The sequence below is a fragment of the Cetorhinus maximus genome, chromosome 6 (assembly GCF_964194155.1).
Source record: "Cetorhinus maximus chromosome 6, sCetMax3.hap1.1, whole genome shotgun sequence".
NCBI classification, from domain to species: Eukaryota; Metazoa; Chordata; class Chondrichthyes; order Lamniformes; family Cetorhinidae; genus Cetorhinus; species Cetorhinus maximus.
This window is the reverse complement of record NC_135884.1, coordinates 125,538,505-125,562,685: the sequence shown is the minus strand read 5'-3', so window position 1 is coordinate 125,562,685 and position 24,181 is coordinate 125,538,505. Positions and strand designations below refer to the sequence as shown.

Here is a 24,181-nt window from a genome sequence, read left to right as displayed (position 1 = left end):
AAGTTTGTACTATCTTGCTTAAATGTATTTAAAAACTGTTATGTTCCCTGTAGAGACCGATAATTTTTAAAAAGACATTTGAATTTCTAGTGAGTGTCTGGAAGGATCACAAGATAAGATTTCAAATTTTAAGACTTTTACTGTAATAAACAAGCTAAAAGCAACATTGTTTAAACACTATTCAGTAAGCAACCTATACTCTAAACTATTGTCAAGAAAACAAGAAATTGTAATATTTTGCTTCTGTTAATAGCCCTGTCGTATTTCTTATGGACTGGAAGACAGGCTGTTGGGGGTGTAAATATGGTAATTGGATTAAGAGCCAGAGCGACTGCAAGAGTCTAAAGCCAACAGAAAGAAGTGGTTTTGATATGTTAATGAACCAAGAGGAACTTCAATCAGAGTTTTACATGAAGCAATAACAAGTGTTTTTGAATTGAGTTGTTGTAGTTCAAAGGGGGATATATGCAGGTTGTAAAAGGTTTAAGTAAGGTAAAGATAGGGTAAGTTTGTTTTTACAAGCCTAAGAGCTAAAGTAAAGAATAGTCTAAACAAGTCTGAGAAGAAAACATTTCTAAAGAGACTGGACAATGGAAAGATCAAAGGGAAGGAATGCATTTAAAGAACTACTGATGCTTAGGTGGAGGTGGCTGGTCAGATCTTCCAGAAGACAGCAGGATAGCTGGGCCAAACTTCAAGAAGACAGTGTGAACAAGGCCAGACCTGAAGACCGAGTTGCTGTCAGCCTCAGAGGACACCCCGAGGAAAGAGCCACTGTGTGGTTAAAAATTACTGAAATCCTATAGATTTTAGAATCTATAAGGATAGTTAGTTCTGAGGGTAGTATCTTGGAAAAGATTAAGCTGATATCACAGTGGCTTGATCCCTTCACAAAGCTCATCTGCATGACAATGTGAATCACATGGGTTGTGTGGAGAAATGCTAATTAGCTATCCTTTAGACTTCCAAATCCATTCTATCTTGAAATTAGTTTAAAGCATAACCTTTTATATAACCTGACATCCCTAATGTCTGTCTGAGACTAACCGTCTACCCATTGTCAACACCAATGCTCCTACCATTGTATACAGGTGTGAACATCTTGCACCATCCCAGTAAAACAATCTGCGTCTCCCATTAACCTTTAACAACCAGCCACCCAAGATTGTTGGTGCAAGATTTAGAGCAGGTCATATGACCCCTTTCATTCCTCCATTTTACCTGAGTTCCAAACATCATAACCTTTTAACCTTTGTACTTGTACCAACTATAAGATGGATTTGTTTTAAATTTAATTTATTCAGTAAGTACAAGTTCTTTGGCCTAAGATCAACAGTTCATTTTCGATTTGATATATCCATTCCCTTGGCGATGGGTTAGTAATAAATTGCCACAATAGAAAAAAGTAGCTACATATATTTTTTTTAAACACCTATTGTTAACTGAAACAAGCGTGTCCAGATATTGTCCCATAAAATAATGCCATGTCAAAACCCTTGAGACCTTGTTTGTATTCCTTTCCAGCACTAATGCCATTGCTGGATTTGTGTGGTGTGCAGGCAGACCAGGCTGTGTTGTCTCACAACTTTTTTGGATTTGAAGTACAAATAAGGTATGTGTCATGAAAGAAACTGCTTGAGTAGTTTGCTCTGTGAAATTAACAACATTTGCAGGTGCCGACTAATAAATTCTGTGCAAGTGAGATAATGACCTGATGAAAATTGTTTTTGATCAGCAGTTGGAATACGAAAAACTGCTAGCAGTACAGACTGCAACTACAACTCTAGCTCACTACCCTGTATAACAGCACAAATATACCTCTTGTCCTTAATCCCCAAGTTCACTACACCAAAATAAAATTGATTTGATGGATCATTCTGCCGTGTTCTAATCGGCTTGTGTATGCACACTTCTTACTGCATAAGGGTGACGAACTACCCACGAACACATCGCAAGTGACTGCCATTTGAGAATACATGGATTCATTCCATAGAACTTTCCTCTACAGAAGAAATACAAAATCTTCATAGGTAAAAAGAAAATTTCAAGCAAAGTGGGAGTCAAAGACATATGTCCGGAATGTACTGAAGTTGGGCATCTTATGGTGCACAGCATGAGTTGGATTCTATTCCTCACCCTTGAGCTCAAATTTTCTTGCACCACAAATTGCTGGAATTATGAGATAATTACAGATACCATCCTGTTCTCTAGTTAGAACCCTTGCTTGAGATTGTAGTCCTGATTATAAAAACATTAACTTCCAGATTTTATTGTCATCAACCTTGTATGCAGAGTTAACTTTATTTAGTCAGGATCTGGAGATGCAGAAGCACAAATCCCTAAAAGGAGCAAAGCAGGTGAATAAGCCCACTCTATAAAAACAGCAAAAAAGCACTGGGATTCATTTCTAGAGGGATAGAATTGAAAAGCAGGGAGGTTATGTTAAACTTGTATTGAACCTTGGTTAGACCAAACTTGGAGTAATGATTACAGCTCTGGTCTCCAAATTATAAAAAAGACACGTAGGCACTGATGAAGGTACAAAGATTTTTTTTATTATTCATTCACGGGATGCAGGCTTCGCTGGCTGGGCCAGCATTTATTGTCCATCTCTAGATGCCCTTGAGAAGGTGGTGGTGAGCTGCCTTCTTGAACTGCTGCAGCCCATGTGGTGTAGGTACACCCACAGTGCTGTTAGGAAGGGAGTTCCAGGATTTTGACCCAGTGACAGTGAAGGAACGGCGATATATTTCCAAGTCAGGATGGCGAGTGGCTTAGAGGGGAACTTCCAGGTGGTGGTGTTCCCATCCATTTGCTAGATGGTAGTGGTCATGGGTTCAGAAAGTGCTGTCTAAGATGCCTTGGTGAATTCCTGCAGTGCTTCTTGTAGAGTGTGCACACTGCTGCTACTGTACGTTGGTGGTGGGGGGAGTGAATGGTTGTGGATGTGGTGCCATTCAAACATGCTGCTTTGCCCTGGACGGTATCAAGCTTCTTGAATGATGTGGGAGCTACACTCATCCAGGCAAGTGGGGAGTATTCCATCACGCTCTTGACTTGTGCCTTGTAGATGGTAGACAGGCTTTGGAGAGTCAGAAGGTGAGTTACTTGTCACCGGATTCCTAGCCTCTGACCTGCTCTTGTAGCCACAGTATCTAAATGGCTAGTTCAGTTCAGTTTCTGGTCAATGGTAACCCCCAGGATGTTGATAGTGGGGGAATTCAGTGATGGTGATGCCATTGAACATCAAGGGGTGATGGTTAGATTCTCTCTTGTTGGAGATGGTCATTACCTGGCACTTCTATGGCACGAATGTTACTTGCCACTTGTCAGCCCAAGCCTGGATATTGTCCAGATCTTGCTGCATTTGGACATGGACTACTTCAGTATCTGAGGAGTCATGAATGGTGCTGAAAATTGTGCAATCATCAGTGAACATCCCCACTTCTGACCTTATGATGGAAGGAAGGTCATTGATGAAGCAGCCTAAGATGATTGGGTAGAGGACATTACCCTGAGGAACTCCTGCAATGATGTCCCGGAGCTGAGATGACTGACCTCCAACAACCACAACCATCTTCTTTTGTGCTAGGTATGACTCCAACCAGTGGAGAGTTTTCCCCCTACTTCCCATTGACTCCAGTTTTGCTAGGGCTCCTTGATGCCACGTTCGGTCAAAAGCGGCCTTGATGTCAAGGGCAGTTACTCTCACCTCACCTCTGGAGTCCAGCTCTCTTGTCCATATTTGAACCAAGACTGTAATGAGGTCAGGAGCTGAGTGTCCCTGGCGGAACCCAAACCGGGCATCAGTGATCAGGTTATTGCTAAGCAAGTGCCACTTGTTAGCACTGTTGATGACCCCTTTCATTACTTTACTGATGACCGAAAGTAGATTGATGGGGCGGTAATTGGCTGGGTTGGATTTGTCCTGCTTTTTGTGTGCTGGACATACCCAGACAATTTTCCACATAGCTGGGTAGATGCCAGTGTTGTAGCTGCACTGGAACAGCTTGGCTTTGGGTGCAGCAAGTTCTAGAGCACAAGTCTTCAGTACTTTTGCCAAAATATTGTGAGGACCCATAGTCTTTGCTTTATCCGGTGCCTTCAGCCTTTTCTTGATATCACGTGGAGTGAATTGAATTAGCTGAAGACTGGTATCTGTGATGCTGGGGACCCCCGGAGGAGGCCTAGATGGATCTTCCGCTTGGCACTTCTGGCTGAAGATTGTTGCAAATGCTTCAGCCTTATCTTTTGCACCGAAGTGCTGGGCACATCCCCATTGAAGATGAGAATTTTTGTGGAGCCTCCTCATCCAGTGAGTTGTTTAATTGTTTGCCACTATTCACAACTGGAAGTGGCAGGACTGCAGAGCTTAGATCTGATCCGTTGGTTGTGGGATCGCTTAGGTCTGTCTACCACTTGCTGCTTATGCTGTTTGGCACACAAGTAGTTTTGTATGATAACTTCATCAGGTTGACATCTCATTTTTAGGTATGCCTGGTGCTGCTGCTGGCATGCCCTCCTGCACTCTTCATTGAACCAGGGCTGATCCGCTGGCTTGATGGTAAAAAGCAGCCTCCTTGATTAATAACCTATCATTCAGTAGCTGCAATGTATACTATTTACAAGTTGCACTGTAGCAACTGGGCAGGGCTTCTTTGACAGCATCTCCTCTGCCACCTGGAAGAACAAGGGTAACAGGTGTATTGGAACACTACCACTTACAAGATGCCCTCTGAATCTCACGACATCTTGGCTTGGCAATATATCGCCTTTATAATTATCACTCCATAAAAATCTTGAAATTCCCTTCCCTATGGGATTACCTGTACCTTCATGCACTGCAACGGTTCAAGAGGCAGCTCATCACCATCTTCTCAAGGGCATTTAGGGATGACCAATAAAAGTTAGCTTTGGCTGACACCCAAATCCCATGAATGAATTTCAAAGGAAAGTGAAACTTGGAGATTATTAGAATATAGTCACTCATGATGCTTCCCATGTTTTCTGTACAATTACTGCTAAAGCTGATAGGGACAAATGTATTGAATCAGAACTGCTATTGCCAAGATGCTTTTACACAAAGTTACTCATTTTGGCAGTGATTAGTTTATTTCCACTACCAAATAGCAAATCATCCTGAATATGAATTGAATTTTGTGTAACAATATTAATTTAACTTATATGTAATACGTATCTAAAAGTAAAAGCAAAATACTGCAGATGCTGAAAATCTGAAGCAAAAACAGAAAATGCTGGAAAAACTGAGGTCTAGCATCATCTGTGGAGAGAGAAACAGAGTTACCATTTCGAGTCAGTATGACCTTTCAGAGCTGTAGAAGGATCATACAGACTCGAAACGTTATCTCTGTTTCTCTCTCCACAGATGCTGATATATCTCAAAGTTCTGCTTTTAAGGTAGGATCAGCAAAAATTATGACTTACTAATCTGTACCGATGAACCATGGCATATAATTCAGACAGATGCTTAAAGCTCGTATAAATATACCATTAATGATTGAGGTATTGGTACAAGTGATTTTTTTGTAGACAGATTTATGGAGGACATATGAAGGCTGATATCTAAACAGAAAGACGTGGCTTTATATGAAGCACTAGATTCTTAAATATGCCTTTGACATATAGTGTACTGTTGCAAATTTTCCTATTTTTCTCAACGACTCTGTTCCCATTTGTCCCAGACATGGAGTTCAAGAAAGATGGGGAAGGAAAGAAAGGAGGAGGGGCAGCAGTATTGATTAGGGGGAATATTATAGTGCTGGAGAGAAGGAATGACCTGGAGGAATCAAGGATAGAACCTATTTGGTTAGTGTCAAGAAACAATGGAAGTATCATTACACTACTGTGGGTGCGTTCTTTAGACCACCAAATAGGGGGAAAGATATACAGGAGCAAATTTACAAAGAAAGTTACAAAGAGGTGCAAAAACTGTGGAGTAGTGATACTGGGGGGCTTTATTAGAATCCAAATCCAAATTAGGATAATTAGTGTAAAGGACAGAGATGGAGCAGAGTTTCTGAAGTGTTTTGAGAGAATTTTCTTGATCTCTATGTATTAAACCCAACATGGAGGAGGCATTGTGGGATCTGGTTCTGGGAAATGCAGGTCGAGTGGATCAAGTGTCAGGGGAACACTTAGGGAATGATAAATACAGTATATAGTTTAGGTTGGCTATGCAAAAGGACAAGGAGCAATCCAGAGTAAAAATACTTAGTTGGTGGAGGGCCATTTTCTGTGGGATGATAGTGGATCTCTCAGGTAAATTGGAATTAAAGATCGGCAGGCAAAACTGTAAAGGAACATTGAGCTCCCTTTAAAGAGGAGATAGTTTAGGTATAGTTGAGGCACATGCCCGCGAGGGGAAAGGTAGGACAGATAAAGTCAGAGCTCCCTGGATGACAAAAGAGATAAAATAAGATGAAACCAAAAAAGGGGGCATATGGCAGATGTCAGGCTGATAATACAAATGGGAACCAGGCTGTATGTAGAAAATTCAGAGGGGAAGTGAAAAAGGAAATGAGAGGCAAAGAGAGAATATGGGAAGAGTGTGGCAACTACCACAAAAGGGAATTCATGTCTTCTGTAGGTATATGAATAGCAAAAGGGTAATAAGCAGAGAGATGGGGCTGGTTAGAGACCAAAAAGGGGACCTATACATAGAGGCAGAGGGTGTGGCTGAGGTACTAAATGGGTATTTTGAATCTGTCTTTACCAAAGAAAAAAATGCTGCCAAAGTCATAGTGAAGGAGGAGGTAGTTGAGACACTGGGCTAACAATTGATTAAAAAGATGTATTAGAAAGGCTAACTGTACATAAAAGTTGATTAGTCACCAGGACTAGATGGGATACATCTGAGGATGCTGAGGGAAGTAAGGGTAGAAATTGTGGCGGTACTGGCCATAATGTTCCAATCCTCAGATACAGCAGTGTTGTCAGAGAATTGTAAATATTATGCTCTTGTTTATAAAAAAGGATTAAGGATAGATCCAGAAACTACACACTAGTCAGTTTAACCTCGATGGTGGGAAAGCTTTTCGAAGTGTTAATCTGGGAGAAAATTATGTCTCTCGGACAAACGTAGATTAATTAAGGAAAGCCAGCACTGATTTGGTATGGACAAATTGTATTTAACTAACTTGATTGAGTTTTTTGAGGTTAGAGGTTTGATGATAGTAATGCAGTTGATGTGATGTATTTGTATTTTCCAAAAGTGGTTTGATAAAGTGCCACGAAATAGGCTTGCCAGCAAAATTAAAGCCCATGGAAAAAAAGGAAGAGTGGCAGCATGGATACAAAGTTGGCTGTGAGGCAGAAAATTGAAAGTAGCGGTGAGCGTTTTTTTCAGACTAGAGGAAGATATACAATGGGATTCCCCAGGGGTCAGTACTAGGACCACTGCTTTTCTTGATTTATATTAATGACCCGGACTTGAGTATGCAAGGCATAATTTCAAAATTTGCAGATGACATTTAACTTGGAAGTATTGTGAACATTGAGGAGGATAGTGATATACTTCAAAAGGACATAGGCTGTTAATATGGGCAGGCACGTAGAAGATGAAATTTAATGCAGGGAACTGTGATGGGCTACATTTAGGTCAGAAGAGTGAGGAGAGGCAATATAAAGTAAAGGGTACAATTCTAAAGGGGGTACGGGAACAGAGAAGCCTGGGATATATGTGTACAAATTATTAAAGGTGCCTTTTAAGGGCAGGACAGGTTGAGAAAGTGGTTAAAAAGGCATTTAGGATATCCTGGGCTTTATAAACAGAGACTTAGAGTCCAAAAGCAGGGAAGTTTTGAAGAACCTTTATAAGACACTCGTTTGGCCTTTGGAATATTGTGCCCAATTGTGGGCACCACGTTTTAGGAAGGATGTGAAGGCTTTAGAGAGCAGAGAAGATTTACAAGAATGGTTCCACGGATGAGTGACTTCAGTTACCTGGATGGATTAGGGAAGCTGGGGTTGTTCTCCTTGGAGAAGTGAAAGTTGAGAGGAGATTTGATGAAACTGTTTAAAATCACGAGGGATCTAGACAGAGTAGATAGGGAGAAACTGTTCCCATTGTTGGAAGGGTCAAGAACCAGAAAATACTGTTTTAAAGTGAATGGCAAAGTAAGCAGCGGTGACATGAAGAACCTTTTTTGTGCAGCTTCTGTTTAGGATCTAGAGTGCATTACCTGAGAGGGTGGTGGAGGTGGATTCGTGGCTTTCAAAAGGGATTTGGATAAGCACCTGAAGAGAGAAGATTTGCAGGGCCACAGGGAAAGGGCAGGGGACTGAGACTAGCTAAGTTGCTCTTGCAGAGAGTCGTTACAGATACAACGGGCCAAATGTTACCCTCGTGCTGTAAGCATTTTATGATTCTATATTGTTAATAACCTTCATATCTCCCTCTCCCTCCATTCCCCCACCCCCTGCTGCAGGCAGCCAAGTGCACTGAAGCAATTAGTAGCACTATTTATTGGAAGAAACTGGATGCTCTGGAAAGAAGCAGGAATCATGTCTTGGTTGGAAGCGAATGTGAAGGAGGTTTTAAGACGAGTAGATGCAAAAGACCCACTTGTACAGGAGTCTGAGAACAAGTAGGTGCTTCTTGAAACTACAGCCAAGATCTTCTGGTCTCCAGATCATCGGAGACCAGACATACCCACTAGGATGTGTTGCGGGACCCCTCAGAATTTCCAATGCCCTGACTCTGTGTGAATTGTATGGAAAGTTTGAACTTCCAATGGGTAATTCCCCAGCTCCCCAGGACCTTCCAAAATGTTTTGAACTCAGTTAGAGTCGGAGACTGGTTCCGACTTACCTGGAAATGTTGGACAGAAAAATCCTAGACTAACTCCTGGGTAACAATGCAACTGACGCCCCCCCCAGCCCCCCCTCACCTCACCACCCTTCCTATGTGTCACCCTACTCCTTACCTTGTTGCCTCACCACTTCACACCCCGGCCCCCACAACACTCATTCACTAACACAGTAAAAAGCTGTAAATATGTCCCAAAGCTTTTCAGTGTGTTAGTGAACACTTAACCAGAATGCGGCAGCTGGTGCCATAAAAAGGGGACGTGGCTTCTGCATTGATTCCCTTCGCTGATGTCTCCAAGGTTTCCTGCGCTGACTCAGTTCCACAGGACCCTCCATCGGATGGCCAGAAAAATCAGAGGAAGGTAAATGGGTCCTTTTTTTTCTGACCAGGGTTGGAAATAGGAGTTCCGAGCCTGATTGGAAGATTTGGGCCGCCTTTTCCAGAATTTGAATTGTATGGTAATTCTGAAAATAATTAATGGTCATATGCTCATGTAAGTAGAGCAGCGTGAATAAATGAGAGTTAAAGGAATACAAAAAAATATTGCTCTTACTATCCCTGGCAGGACAGATTGAACAGCCATTCACTACCATTTTTCTTCAAACCTAATTCTGATTAATTTGCCTATTGTAAATTTTGTCCATAGTGCATCAGCTGGCTCTCAGCCCGATTAGCAAGTTCCTTTGGGGCATTTGCCTCATCCTGCCCCCCAACTGTGTGTCTAGATGTTCAGTCACATTTAATATACTCTTCTCTCTGGCTGTTTGTCATTTTTTTTCATCAAAGCATGAGAAATTGAACACGTCCAGAGAAATGCTTGCATCAGTTCCACTGCAGTTTATCTTTCTAATTGTATGTTTAATCTTTTAGAATACAATTTATTTTGGCCAGCATGTATGTGGCTGATCTCCTATGTCATTCCCGCCACGGCAGTTAGTTTTTTTCTTCTGCTTTGGCAAAGGAGATATGTTCCCTCCAATTGGTATTTTTCTACTTGCATTATTCACCAATATATTATGTAAAACGTTTTACCTGAATGACGTCCTATCAAAAACATTCTTCATGGTGCTATCATGGCAGTTCCTCAAACCCATTGTATGGTCCCTTAAAATAAAATTGTTCTGCGAAAAACTATTTTAAAAAATGTAAATATTGCAGTTCGCTTTCAAAATTCACTTCAGTAACTTTTCTTCCTCATCCCAGCTAGCTCACTGACGACCAGCGTAAAACGACCCTTGTGCTGGTTCAAGGAACATTGTGCAGGAAGCTGACCAGGCCCACAAAATTACCACACCCCCAAATCAGATTAATGAACACAAGTTTCTGCCGACTTCCAGCCCTTTGAAGTGGCTCTTCAAATTAAGCTTCTTTAGGCACAAAGGCGTTAAGAGATTTTTAAAATATTTTTTTAAAAATTATTTACTAAGGAATTAACTATTGTGCATTAGTGAAACTAATAAACAATTCTGGAAAGTTTTTTTAACCTCATTTCCAGTGATTTAAAATCAGCTTATTCACAGGTGCTGGACTAATCATTTTTTATTAAAAATGGTTACTTTTTTGTGACCTCCCTTTTTATCTGTATTTATAAAACTTCACCAGATTACCATTCTTAAATACATCAGTGAATATCTTTTTGATGCAGGGGGGAAAATATAAACAATTATGTTCTGTTTACACTGCCTGATTGCGCTGGTTCATGGAAGAGTCCATGTTCTGTGATATGCAAATGAGTTTGAGTGGAAACTTGAAGCATAACTTCATTTTGGATAACTAACACAATTTAAAACGCAATTTTGCATTGGACTGCCCATTGTGTCCAAAGCTGAAACTCCACATCATATGCACGTTAAAGACACTTCTTTGCCTTTGAACTTGATATTTTTTATAAAAATAGAAAGAAATATCAGTTCACTAAAATAACCTTATCCACTGAAATGTTTTGAAAAATCTAGACCCCTTTTGAGTTTTAGAATGTACAATTAACTTGGTACATTAGAAATACGGTGAGTCGTTGAAATTAGTGTTGCAGCTCAGCAACAGAATGCCTTTTTTCCTAATCCAAGTTTCAGAAACACTTGTCCGAATTAGGGGTCTAATGTTTTCGTGGTGAATTGATTTTTTTAAAAAAACTTAGGCATGCGTTTTTTTCACTTTTAAAATTAAGTACGTTACTGGTTCTTATCCCATTGAGTTTCTTTAATCTTGCTTTTAACAAGTGAAAACCAGCATTAGTTATTTTTCTTTTTTTAAATAATGTGCTGCTGCTGAGATTCGATTTAAAAAGCATTGATGTATATAGTTTGTTCTCCTTCCCTTTCCTGTAACATTCAGGGAGCACAGGGCAGATCAATTCAATTTTTGACTGACAAGTGAGTCAAGGGCTGTGGGGGGGCAGACAGGAAAGTGGAGTTAAGGCACAATCAGATCAGTCATTAACTTATTGAAATGGCAGAGCAGGCTCGAGGGGGCCAAATGCCTGCTCCTCCTATTTCCTATGTTCTTGCGACATAAAATAGCTGCATCTTCGAGTCATAGAATTTTACAGTCTAGAATGAGGCCATTCTGCCCATCATGTCTATGTCAGCTCTTTAAAAATAATCTATCCATGTAGTCCCGTTTTCTTGCCCTTACTATTTACCCTTTCATAGGACCATAGTTTAATAATGTTATAATCTGGATTATGAAGTTTAAGTATCCTTTGTGCATGTTTTTTTCCTCATTCCAGGAGAAGGATTAGATACCAGAATGTTCCCCGGAATATCTATCGTCACATTATACTGTCTGAGATAAAGGAAGCTATTGCAACCCTTCCACCCGTGAGTGACATTGACATTACACAAATTCTGTATTTGCTCTTAAAAACATTGGACTTAGATTTATTAAATTGTGTTCTTGACGCTTCAACCCACGAGTAGACTATCAAGAGCTCCCTTTGTTTTGTCTGAGCTGTTATAAGTTCAAAATAGTATTATAGTCTATTTTTAAAATTAAATAACATTGGTGAAAGGACAAGGCTCATATTGCAGGGCACCATCAAATTGAATGAGTATGCCATAAATAGTGACTATAGGTGATGCCAAATTTTGGTTTTAAAAGCGTTTGGTCAGGAAATGAATAGACCTACAGATTGTAAAGGAAAGGCATTTCAATGGTAAGGAATTTCAACATTTTGGGGTGTTTGAATGCAATGAGAGAAAGCAGATAGATGCTAGTGGTCTTCTAGAATCTCATGTTTCTTGACTCAAACCAGACATGCAGCTGGTACCAGTAATTGTCTTGTGGCATTCTTCTGCCTGTAATTTTATAGAAAACTAACTGCTTGAGAAAGATATATGGTGCTTGTAGAGCAAGGAGTATGAAAATCTCTAACTTCAATTATCTTCCAGGCTTTGGAGTGTGTGGGAGAGGTTTCATCACAACTTGCAAAATGCTGAATTAGACAGTTAAAGATCTTGTAGAGCATTGATTAAGTTTATCAATTTTCCCAGAAATTAAACTGGTGGCTAGATAGCAGGTTTTTGTGGAGCTCGTTTCAAAAGCACTGACTCTCCAGTTAATTTTTCTTTGGATGTGGACAACTTTGGCAAGATCATACTTATTGCTAATCCCTAAATCAGCCTATTAATAATGGTTACTTTTGTATGAAGAATAACCACTGTAACATCCTTGATAAATACAGATTAAAATTTGATTCTTATCATTCTTTTTCAGGAAGTAACTGCTCAGCCAGTGATGGGTTACGATCCACTTCCTCCACTAGACGGCATTGTCACATATAGTAGGCCTGAAAGGTATGGATTAGGATTTTTTTTTAGCTAAAGCTAAACCAAATTAACTTGTCTCCCAGTAAACTGAACATTAAAATTAGCAACTCTGCTTTGTTAAAATGCTTTGTCTATTTACTGTACCTGTTTTCACATCTTTACACAACAAATATTTTTTTGAATGTTAGCATATTAGCAACAGAAATACCGCATGTTATTTGAACATAGAGTATACAAGCTAGTTAGCAATGTTGTAGAAAGAATATACGGGATGGGAGCAGGTTGTACACCTCTTCCCATGTGTGTTTAGTACAGACACCTGCGAGAAGCGTAGAAAAGTTAGAATGCAGAAAGGGGCTATTCAGCCCATCGTGTCTGTGCCAGCCAAACAGAGAAAATAGAAACTAGCCGCTCATTTTAATCCCACTTTCCAGCACCTGGTCCATAGCCTTGCAGCTTACAGCACTTCAGATGCAGATCCAGGTAACTTTTAAATGGATTGAACATTTTAGCCTCAACCGCCAACTTAGGCAGTGAATTCCAGATGCCCAGCACCCTCTGGGTGAAAAAGTCTTTCCTCATGCCCCCTCTAATCCTTCTACTAATCACCTTAAATCTATGCCCCCTGGTAATTGAAAGAAAATGGTATATTTGATTAAATAACATATGATCAGGACAACATAGAAGCAAAGTCATAAATGTTACATTTCAGTAGGGCCCCTTTAGTGGGAAATTATAATATGATCCATCAATAGATGATATTCTTGTTTACTAAGAGGCACTTGATGAGATTTCTGAGGTGTGGCTGGTTATTATGAAGGAGTGGATATATGCTGGGAATGTCCTGCTGGATTAGAAACAGTTATAATGTTACTTTCAAAAAAAAGGATGACAAAGACCCAGGCAACTACAGACCCATTACCCTCACTGTAGTGCTTGGGCAGTAAAATAGCTTACATTTTAGGAGTAAACTTGAAGATTACTTGTATGATAACGTAGAAAATAAGATCAAACCTGGATCCAGGAGCTAAAAATTCTACCTAACCAAGCTGCTTAGCCATTTGAGAAGGTGATATTCCAAGTGGTCTGTGGAAACGGCTTTGATAAAGATCTGGTGATACATAAACTTAAAGCAAGGTGAAGCTTGTGCATGGATTAAAGAAATTGCTTAGGGGTTGGAAGTAGTGGTCACTTGTTAATTATTGAAGTTGAACTGGGGAAGTAGTGCTGAGTTGAATGCCCCATGGATTGGTGTTGGGACTGTTACTTAAATTAACATACTTACATTCAGGGGTTCCATGCAAATTAACTTAGTGAATACCAAACCAGAGTAGGAAGGAGTTCGGTTATTGCTTGAGAAGACACATAATTACACAATGCATTTAACAAAAATATGCGAGTGGCTGAAATGTTGGCGGGTGAAATTTATTTTAGACAAGTGTAAATTACTGCGAGTAGAAAGAAAATAAGTGAGTATTGCAGAAATTGACAGAAACCTAGGGACCTTAGTCAGTTCAATGTCCACCGTGTCTAGTCATTATAGAGTAATGCTTATCTAGACAGTTGAACTATGTAGGCAAATCACAAGTAATTAGTAGAAGACAGCTATGGTTACAATGCAGTACTCTGGTCAGACCGCACCTAGGCAGCACCTATTCTAATCTGAGATATAAGAGACATTTACTCCCCAGAAACAGTAAAGAAATGCTGGAAGATTGATCTCTGATGTTTCAGTGCTGAGTTATGAGAAACGACTGGGTAAACCTTGGATTTGGAAGAATACAGGGCTTTAAAACGAAAATTAAGAATAAGAAGGTTATGAGAAAAGAACTGAGATTCCTTAAAGATGTAAATGTGCTTGAAATCTAATTATAAACAGCATATACCAAATGATTAATTTCTGGTAGCTCTCATGAGAAGACAGTATTATGTCGACTGTCATAGATGGTGCTACAATTACATTTACTAACTTTGACATGACTTGTACATTACTTGCATGGAGATCTCAGATGTGCTAAAAGCCAGAGATTGGTGGCCTATACTCAAATGTGCTGAGCGAGACTAGAAGCAAAATCTACAAAGTGTAAATAATCACTTTGATGGTGTAAATAAATAAGAAGTGTGGTCCCAAATTGAAACCAACAATTATAGTACATTTTTTTATAGTGAGAGAAGAAACTCCAGTATATAAAGACTATTAGCTTGCCAATAATAATCAGCAGAATGGTGGAACAAATTTGAAAGGTACCTGTTTGAGAAAATCCTAGTAAATGGCAGCCAGCAAGGGGAGATTCCATCTTACCGTCCTCTTTTTTTTTGACTTTTTTGAGAAAAGTGGCATCTCAAGGTGATACTGGGAAGTGCTCTGATGTAGTGTACCTAAGCTTTGAGAAAGCCTTGAATAAAGTGTCACACGAAAAGCTGCCACACAAGCTTAAATTTTGGATGTGGATAAGTAATTGACTGAAATGGGGTACTATACTAGTTAAGGGAATCGAGTCACATTGGGAAGATATACTATGTGGAATACCCTAGGGATTGGTGCTGGGGCTGCTACTGTTCCTAATCTACATATATGACCTGGTTTCTGATGAAAGGTTATTAACCTGAAGCATTAGCTTGTGTTTCTCTCTCCACAGATGCTGTCAGACTTGCTGAGCATTTCCAGCGTTTTGCTTTTATTTCAGAAAGGCAATTCAAATTGGTCAGATTTTCAGCTAAATTAGGAGGAAGGGAGGGAACATTTACATCTGTTGAAGTTGCTACAGAAGGATCAAAACATTGGAAGAAAAACTAAAAGTCACAATTACTCAGCAATGTTGAACCAACTGTGGGTTAGAGGGTGGGATAGGCTGAAAGATCTGGGAGCAATAGTAGATTCAATTCTTATCATGTCCATTCACTGCAGAGCAGCAAAATGAATGCTGAGCTATAATGTCAGACTAGTAGAGCATAAGTTTGAGGACTCCTGCTAAAGCTTCCTAATGTTTTGGTCTGACTGCACTTTAAATATCGTGTTTAATGCTGGTTACTAAACACAAAGAAAACACCTAATTGCCAGAAATGGTACTGGCCCCTAGTATTGGAGGCCTGAGTTATGAGGAAAGCTTGGCAAATCCCAGATTTGGCCTTGAAAGAATGTAATTGAGGGGGACCAAAGCAATGTGCTTGATGTGAAATGAAATAGAAAAGGATTAATGTAAAGTACTATTTGAAGCAGTATTATGGGACAAAGTATTAACTGGTAAAGGACACATCCAGGACTACTACTATACACCGAGTGATTGGTACAGGGTACCTAGTAGGGTAGTGAAAATAAAAAAAAGTTTTTTAAAACCCTGCCAATCATTCAAAAGCCAATTATATGTGTTGCAACATAGTTTTACAAAAACATAACTTAGACCCCAGGTGAGAAATGATATTTGAATGAAAATGCCTTTGTATATTTAAGTTTCTATAAATGCGGTAGGAAGACCTATTAGCTTTGATATTGTAAAGTTACAATTTTAATTGTAATTGGAGCATAAAGATATTTTATTCAAATGTGTGTTTACTGTCATATTTGTCCTTTTGTCCAATTTTTAATGTGCTTACCTTCCCCTTCATCATCTCAGGCTAACCTTTGAGATTACTGAGCTACAATCTTTTTTTCTTTCAGGGCAAATCAAGCAGCAGATGGGAGTACCTTGTCGTTGTTCTTTCGATCTTTATTGCCAAATTTTAATCTCCAGGTATGTGTAAATGAAGAGGGACGGTGTGAATTATTTTTTTAAGTTCAGAACATTATGGTAAAGTATATGAAACAATATAGTCCTTTTTATATTGTACAGATGAACTCTGTTATAACAGGTGCAGCAAGTTCTGGACAATTATCTGACCTAGTTGTTCTTGATGATCATATAAAAGAAAAACTATTTCAGTCTATAGAAAGTTGTTTGTTTTTTTACATTAATATTTTTCAAGTGTCACTACAATATTTATACACAGCTTTATACCAGGGACTAAGGCAACAAATTATTTGGAGCTAGAGCCCCAAAAATTCAGTGTTCTTTCTTTAGTGTAACTGTGAAAGTATTCTGTTTGAAAAAGGAAAAGCTGTTAAACAGATATTTTATTTTTGATGTACATCCAGGTATTCGTGGATCAAATAGATTTGTTGGCAGTATGGAAGTAGATGATCAAGGCTTTCAAGTTTTTAACTTTTTATTTTTTGTGAAGCTTTATCAAAATCAGTATCCAAGTGAAGTATGAGCGTGTCAGTGTGTGATCCTGAGATTGTAAACACCACCAGGTTTACAAAAAAATACTGCAAATACATAAATTTATTTTGGGGCGGATTGAAGTTGCATTATAACACCTAACTTCCTAACTGGATCATTTTGTGATTTATTTCATTCTCTCCCTCCACCACCCTGTCAAAAACATTCATTCCTGACATCTAGCATAATATGTATTTCAGGAGGACAGGAGACCAAATGTGGAAGGTGAGGGGGCAGAGGTCCAACATGAATTGAATCAGGGAGTAAACCGACTTATGGCTGCAATGAGGGATATGTTGGCAAATATCCGTTTCCAGGAGCCACCACAGGAAGACTATCAAGATGGAGATGGTGACGGAGACTGGGACTAAATTTCCATGCACTAAATCTTCAGTGAACTTTATCTTATGTCTGTAATAATAGTGCATTCTATGACTGCTTACAAAGCTGCACCACAGTGATATAGAAACATTTATTAAAAGATGCAATCATATTGTACTGAGTGCCATGGATTATTATTGACAGTAAGTGCTAACAAAAGTGAAAGAAAGCACTTTGGCAAGAGTAATTTTCAAATGAGTAGAAGTAACTCAAAAAGAAAAATTAATATTGTAAATTCCAACTGCCCATATTGCAAAATTTTATTTTTGATTTATAAACCTTGGTAAGATAATATTTTTAAAGGTGCTTTCAGTATAAAGGAGAATTGGTAATGTCCAAAAACTTTAAATTGCAAGTGCAACTGCCATTTTGTATTTATTGCATTCTTAAGTTAAATATCTAATTAAGTAAAATGAAGTCAACATCGTCTCGAATTTGCACAAGTGCTCTATAATGAAAAAATGTCATTAGTAGAAGTGAGCAGCTCAGTTGCATGCCTGATTGGCACTATTGAGTTCATAGTTTTGATTTACAGAAAAGGCTAACTGTTTGAGCCACTTCGTTACATATTTGAAGACAATAACTTCCTTTTATCAAAGTTGGTGCCACATCTTCACTTGGAAGGCATGGGAGCAAGCTAACTAAGTCTGCTTTGCTTAAATCTGTAGAATGGATAAATACCTTTTACTGATAGTGTGTAGAGCCATAGAGAAGTCAGCAGTCAAACTTGTGACTTGAGAGTAATAAAAGAATGAACTTAAAAAGCTAAATTCATTGATACAAGACTAGGAAAGATGTAAGAACCAATTTTGAGGCCATTCTGATTACAGTAAGGCAACAGTAAATATTAATGAATATAAAAGCAACATGGTGCTGATGCTGGAAATCTGAAATAATAGAAAATACTCAGCAGGTCGGGCAGAATCTGTGGAGAGAAAAGTAGGGTTAATGTTTCAGACTGATTTTTTGTAAGGACTGTAATCGAGGATTGTCAGTCACTATTTAAAGGGCACTCCTTACCACTGAAAAGTATATAATTAAAACTTATTTATATTTAACACGGAACTAGGAATTCGTAGAGAATTATAAAGCATACTTCATAATAATCAGTAGGATAAATTTGTGAAAAACAACTTAGGAGGCCTGAAGAGTCAAATACTGAGTTAACTTAAGGGATGGTTATCAATCTGAAATGTTCTCTTATTTCTCTCTCCACAGATGCTGCCTGACCTGCTGAGTATTTGCAACATTTTCTGTTTTTATTTTAATAGAAATTTATTGCTGCCAAGTTTTACTGATGACGCACACGTTAATATATTTTATCTTCATATACTTCTATTTCCGTTGGAGTTAATTTATAATTTTGATTTTCTTTTCATTTTTCTATTTTCTTCCATTAAGCTAACACCTATTAACTCCTTGGGGCCTTGTGGGTTGTTTTTGTATTTATTCTACTGATTATTATGAAGTATGTTCTGAATTCCTGGTTCAGTCTTAAACATAAATAACACTGTTTTTAATTATGCACTTGTCAGTGGGAAGGAGTGGCCTTTACATGGTGACTGAGAATTTTGTATTAAATTAACCTGTAATTCCTGGCGGAGGTCTTGTGGTACAGTGGGTCCCTGCCTCTGGGCCAGAAACTCCGGGTTCAAGTCCCACTTCAGGACTTGATGAACACGGAAGGTGCGTTCTTAACATGGCCAAACAGGTTGATTATCAGCCTGTAAATCCTTCCAATACATCTGATAGCAGGCGGTAAGAGCGGGAGAGTTTCCTGGTCAGCCATACTGCAGAAGACAACAGCAGACCACTGCAGTACTTTACCATTCATAATCATGGACCAATCCAATGGAAGCCCATGGTCACCAATGCCCTCTTGGCATGGTACCTGAAGGAGGAGGAGTAATTCTTGGCAGGAAAAGAGCTGTCAACCAAGTTGGCTTAAATTGAGCCCCACCAAAGGAATACAAACCACAATCGTAATTAAATGGATTTTTAAATGATTATTGAAGTGAGTAATTCTCTATCCTTTTGATTTAGTTTTTCTTTATGAGATTTCACTATATTTTTATGTATAGTGTTCACATCTTGGTGAAAGTTCTGACCTTTTTGAATTCAACAGACTTAACTTTGTCAAAAATGAAATCTGTCATTTGAACCCAGAACCTATGTAAGAATGAGTATTCAGGTTTTTATCTTGGTTTTCATTTTCAAGTTAAATTCATGCAACAAATTGGTTGCATTGGCATTATGCAAAGCAGACCATTGCATAACCTGTTTTCATTGCTCCTAATGTGATTGAATGCTAGTAAATTAAATTCTGAATTATGTCAGTGGGTTATTACAGAATATATTTTTCTGTGCTCATGTTATGTACTAGAATATTTTTCTCCCAATTCCCAAAGTAAAAAGTGATATTGGAAAGAAAACATTTTTAAATCACTAAATTAGCAATAAAATGGCTGCTATTAGGGGAAATAATCATATCTTGAAAGAATGAGGAACCTTAAAATAGTGAGGCCTGCAGCCTGAATGCTATCTGGCTGAGGGTCTTTAAGGAGATGGGACAAGTGCTGTACAAACCCCTTGCCCATACCTTTGAGTTTACTGAAATCTGGGACTATTTGTTTTGACTGCAGAGAGGTTAACATCGTTCCAATCTTTGATAGTACACATTTGGATAACTATAGGCCCATTAGGTTGACATCAGTAATGGGTAAGATGTTTAAGAGAAAATTATTAGGGATGTTTTATATGGCTACTTAGACAGAGGGGTCAGGTCAAAGGCACCCAACATGATTCTGGTAAAGAAGATTGTGTCTTACCAATTTGATAGTTTTTTTTTAAGAAGTCGTGAGGCTATGAGATGAGGGAAACCCCTTAGAGGTTGTCCACAAGGACATTCAGGAAGCTTTTGATAAGATAAGGCCTAAGAGACTTCTCTACAAGATAAGAGTATTCTGGAATTCGTGGGAATCTACTGCGCTGGATTGAAAATTGGCTGAATGCCCGTAGGCAGGATTTGGATCTGTCTGGAGAACCTGTCACCAGTGATGCCCTGCAGGGATCGGTGCTAGAACATTGCTATTTGCTAGTTTCATTAATGATCCTTATGTAGATGTTAGGGGGAATTGTCTGCTGATCTGCAAGTTGTACCAAGGTGAGAGAGGTAAGATTGGAGCCTGTGATTGGCAAATGATGTTTAACTTAGAAAAGAGCTATGTTGTACATGTCTACAGATAAAATAATTAATAGACATTCACCATCGAGGGAGAAGAATTAAAGCCAGTGGGGAAAGAGACCTAGTCATTTTTGTATGTCAGTCTCTAATGGTTCATGACCAATACCATGAAACTATAGCTACATGAGATATGGTCCTAAGGTGTATTTAGAAGACCATTCAATATAAAACAAAACATAACTTTTAACTCTTGTACACACCTTAGGTCTTGGTTAAAATACCATATCCCAGTTTTGGTTTCCTCACACCATGGATAACAGTGAAGTTTTGGAAAGGGTGCAGGGGATGGCAATAAGAGTAATTTTATCCAAGTGGACTCAAAAGAACTGCATTCCTCTAGAGAAGTGTAGATTCAGGGGTGATTTGTTTGAGGTTTATAAAAATAAAGAAATTAAACTGTATGTAGACATTGTTTGAACTGAATAGATTAGATATTTGGAGTTTCTTATTTTCTACAGAATAGTGGATCTGTGGAGCAGGTTGCAGGGTCATGTGAACACTGATTTGCCGAATTCCTGTTTCTGCCTGAGGTGAAGATCATCTTGTCCAAGAGGTAGGTACTTTATAAATGTTGCTCAGGGCTGGGTAGTCTTTTGGACTAGTTTTGATTTCCTAATGGGGTCAGAGAGGAATTTTCAAGTTTTTTGCTTCTCTAATTGGCTTGCGTTTTTATCTTTTTCCCCTCCTAGGAGATTACCTTGTGGGGAGTATAAGGTATCACATTTGTATGGAATAGGCTGGATAGCCCAAAGGTCTTTTATTGTCTTTGTGATTCATTTTTTCCTTTTACATCCTGTTAAATAGTACAATATTAAATAGTGATCGATGTACACTCCAATATGGTGAAATGATAGGATGGCCCTCAGTGGAATAATGAGCATAAATATGAGCATGTTTACATAGTAGAGTAGATAACCAGCAGTGATGGTTATAAGCTGTGTAGCTTTTGAAACATTCATTCTATATCTGCAGAGAATGTTATCCATTTCATGGGTATATTTTGTGTCAGATGACAATTGTATTATTATAGGATACGAGGTTGTATTCAGAAAAAGGAACTTGCATTTCTATAACCTCTTTCATCACCTCAGGCTGTGTCAAAGTGCTTTTACCAATTGTGCACTTATTGTGAAGTGTAGTCACTGTTATAAATACAAAGGAATATTACAGGCTAATAGTATACCACAAATATAGAAATGCACAGAGGCGTTTCGGCTCATCATGTTCGTGGCCGTCAAGAGCTATCCTGTCAAATCCCTCTTTCTGACTGTTGGTCCATAGCAATATAGGTAACAGTGCTAACTGCGACGAGGGTTTCTCCCTCAACCACCATTTCAGGCAGTGAGTTCCAGTCCTCCACCACCCGTTGGTTAAGAAATTACTCCTCAACATTGAGGCTTTCAAAAGAGAATTGGGTAATTATGTGAAGAAAAAATTTGCACGGCTACGAGGAAAAATTGGGGTGGGCTGACCTTGCAGAGAGTCAGCACAGACACAATGGGATGAATAGCCTCTTTCTGTGCTGCAAACATTCTATGATTCACCTCCTATCTAATCCTATCAGTTACTTTAAATCTAAGCACCTTGGTTATTGACCTCTCGACTCCCTCTATCTAGGCTGCTCAATTTTATATACTTAATTAAATCTCCCCTCAGCTTCCTCTGTTCCCAAGAAAACAATCTCAGCCTATCCTTGTAGCTAAAATTCTCCATTCGTGGCAACATTGTAAGTCTCTGAACCCTCTCAAGTCTGGTCACATCTTTCACACTATGTGGAATGGAACTGTACTCAGTAACTAGTACTTGATAAGTTCCAGCATAATTTTCCTGCTGTTATACTCTAGATTTTGGCCAATAAAGGAAAGTATTTCACATGTCTTCTTGATCACCTTAACCACCTATCCTGCATCATTCAGAGATTTGTAGACATACACCCCCAAGGTCCCTCTGCTCTTCTACACTTCTCAGAATTGTCATGCCCAGTCAAGGCATACCACTTTAAAACATGAACAACTCTGTGGAATTTTCTGGAACTGACTTTTCCTTTAAAAATGAACAATAATGTGCTGCAAAAGATGGCCACCGAGGGTCATCGGACTTGGTCTGTGGATTCAAAACTGTCATTGTTTCAAAAGGACAAAAAAGAACATTCCAGATTAAGGAGGTGTCACTACCCATCTCCTGACATCATCCAAAAGGTATTCTCTGACTTGAATGGGTCATTCTGAAACCAAGACGGTGATTATCTCAAGACTCTTCCCCCTTCAACCCCCGCACCCTCCACCCCCACCCAACCCCAACCTAGGATGAATGTTTGTAAACAATAACCCAGGTTGTGGCTAATCAATTTAAGCCGAACACCATATTTGGTGTTGAAACCACATGGTAATGCAGCCATGTTGGTCTCTCTATTTAATCTTTAAGTGCCGTCTTCACTGCAACGCAAACTGGAGGAACAGCACCTCATCTTCCGACTAGGCACTTTACAGCCTTCCGGGCTGAATATTGAATTCAACAACTTTAGATCTTAAACTCCCCCTCCCCCCATCCCCACCCCGTTTCTCCCCCCTCCCCCTTTTTTTTCAATAATTTATATAGATTCTTCTTTCCCCACCTATTTCCATTATTTTTAAATCTAAAACTAAAACCTTATTAGTCTTTCCACCCCACCCCCACTAGAGCTGTACTTTGAGTGTCCTGTCTTCCATTCTTAATTAGCACTTTTCTTAGACAAATATCACCACCTTCAACACCTCTTTGATCCTTTTGTCTGTGACATCTTTTGATTATCTGCTCCTATCACTGCTTGCTTATCTCCACAATCACCACACCCTCAACTTCTCCCGCCCCCCCCCCCCCCCCCCCACCTTAAACCAGCTTATATTTCTCCCCTCTCCTAACTATACTTCAGTTCTGCCGAAGGGCCGTGAAGGCTCGAAACGTTAACTGATTTCTTCTCCACCGATGCTGCCAGACCTGCTGAGTTTTTCCAGGTAATTCTGTTTTTGTTTTTTCATCAGGCCTGTGCTTTCCAAAACAAGCCAATCACGTGTATTAAGAACTATATCTTTCGCCTATAATCTGTAACAGTGCACTATTCTGCTTAAACATACTTGCCTCTAAAGTGTTCATGTGACTGGGTGAGTGACCTCGTGTTAGGTTTTCAAGGCGAGCGTGTGCATTAATAATGCTCTTCATTTAAACCCATACAAAGCTTGATGGGATTTCAAATTGTCCACGCATTTGCATTAAGAAACATACATTTTTTTCAAAAGCATACTGATTATGGACAGTAGGGAAGGGAACAGGATTCAGTAGTTCTTTCTGACCCTGTCCATTACATATACTCAAGGTCCCTCTGTTTCTCTACACTTCTCAGAATCCTACCATTTATTATGTATTTGTTGCCTTTTTTTGTCCTCCCTAAATGCATTACCTCACAGTTCTGCAAATTGAATTCCATTTGCCCCTTTTCTGCCTGCCTTACCAGTCCATAGATATCTTCCTGCCAGCTACAGCTTTCTTCATCACAAACAACCTCAGGGCTAATTATCATATGAACCGCGAACAGCAAAGGATCAATACTGAGCCCTGCAGAAACTCTCTAAAAAAAATAGCCTTCCAGCCACAAAAAACACCCAACTATTGCCCTTTGCTTCCTGTCACTGAACCAATTTGCCACTTTCCTTTGGATTCCATG

The 24,181-nt window shown here is 39.1% G+C and overlaps 1 protein-coding gene across 1 annotated transcript in view; it reads left to right on the top strand.

The window, feature by feature from the left end:
- The window catches only part of tcf25 (TCF25 ribosome quality control complex subunit), a 35,176-nt gene extending 17,827 nt beyond the window's left edge, over positions 1-17,349 (top strand). Inside the window, exons 13-18 of the mRNA XM_078544445.1 lie at positions 1,525-1,612; positions 8,448-8,606; positions 11,559-11,649; positions 12,545-12,624; positions 16,256-16,328; positions 17,057-17,349. Coding sequence (XP_078400571.1) covers positions 1,525-1,612; positions 8,448-8,606; positions 11,559-11,649; positions 12,545-12,624; positions 16,256-16,328; positions 17,057-17,227 — 662 coding nt within the window. The 3' untranslated portion in view covers positions 17,228-17,349. The remainder of the gene's footprint in view (positions 1-1,524; positions 1,613-8,447; positions 8,607-11,558; positions 11,650-12,544; positions 12,625-16,255; positions 16,329-17,056) is intronic.
- The last annotated feature ends 6,832 nt before the right edge of the window (positions 17,350-24,181 follow it).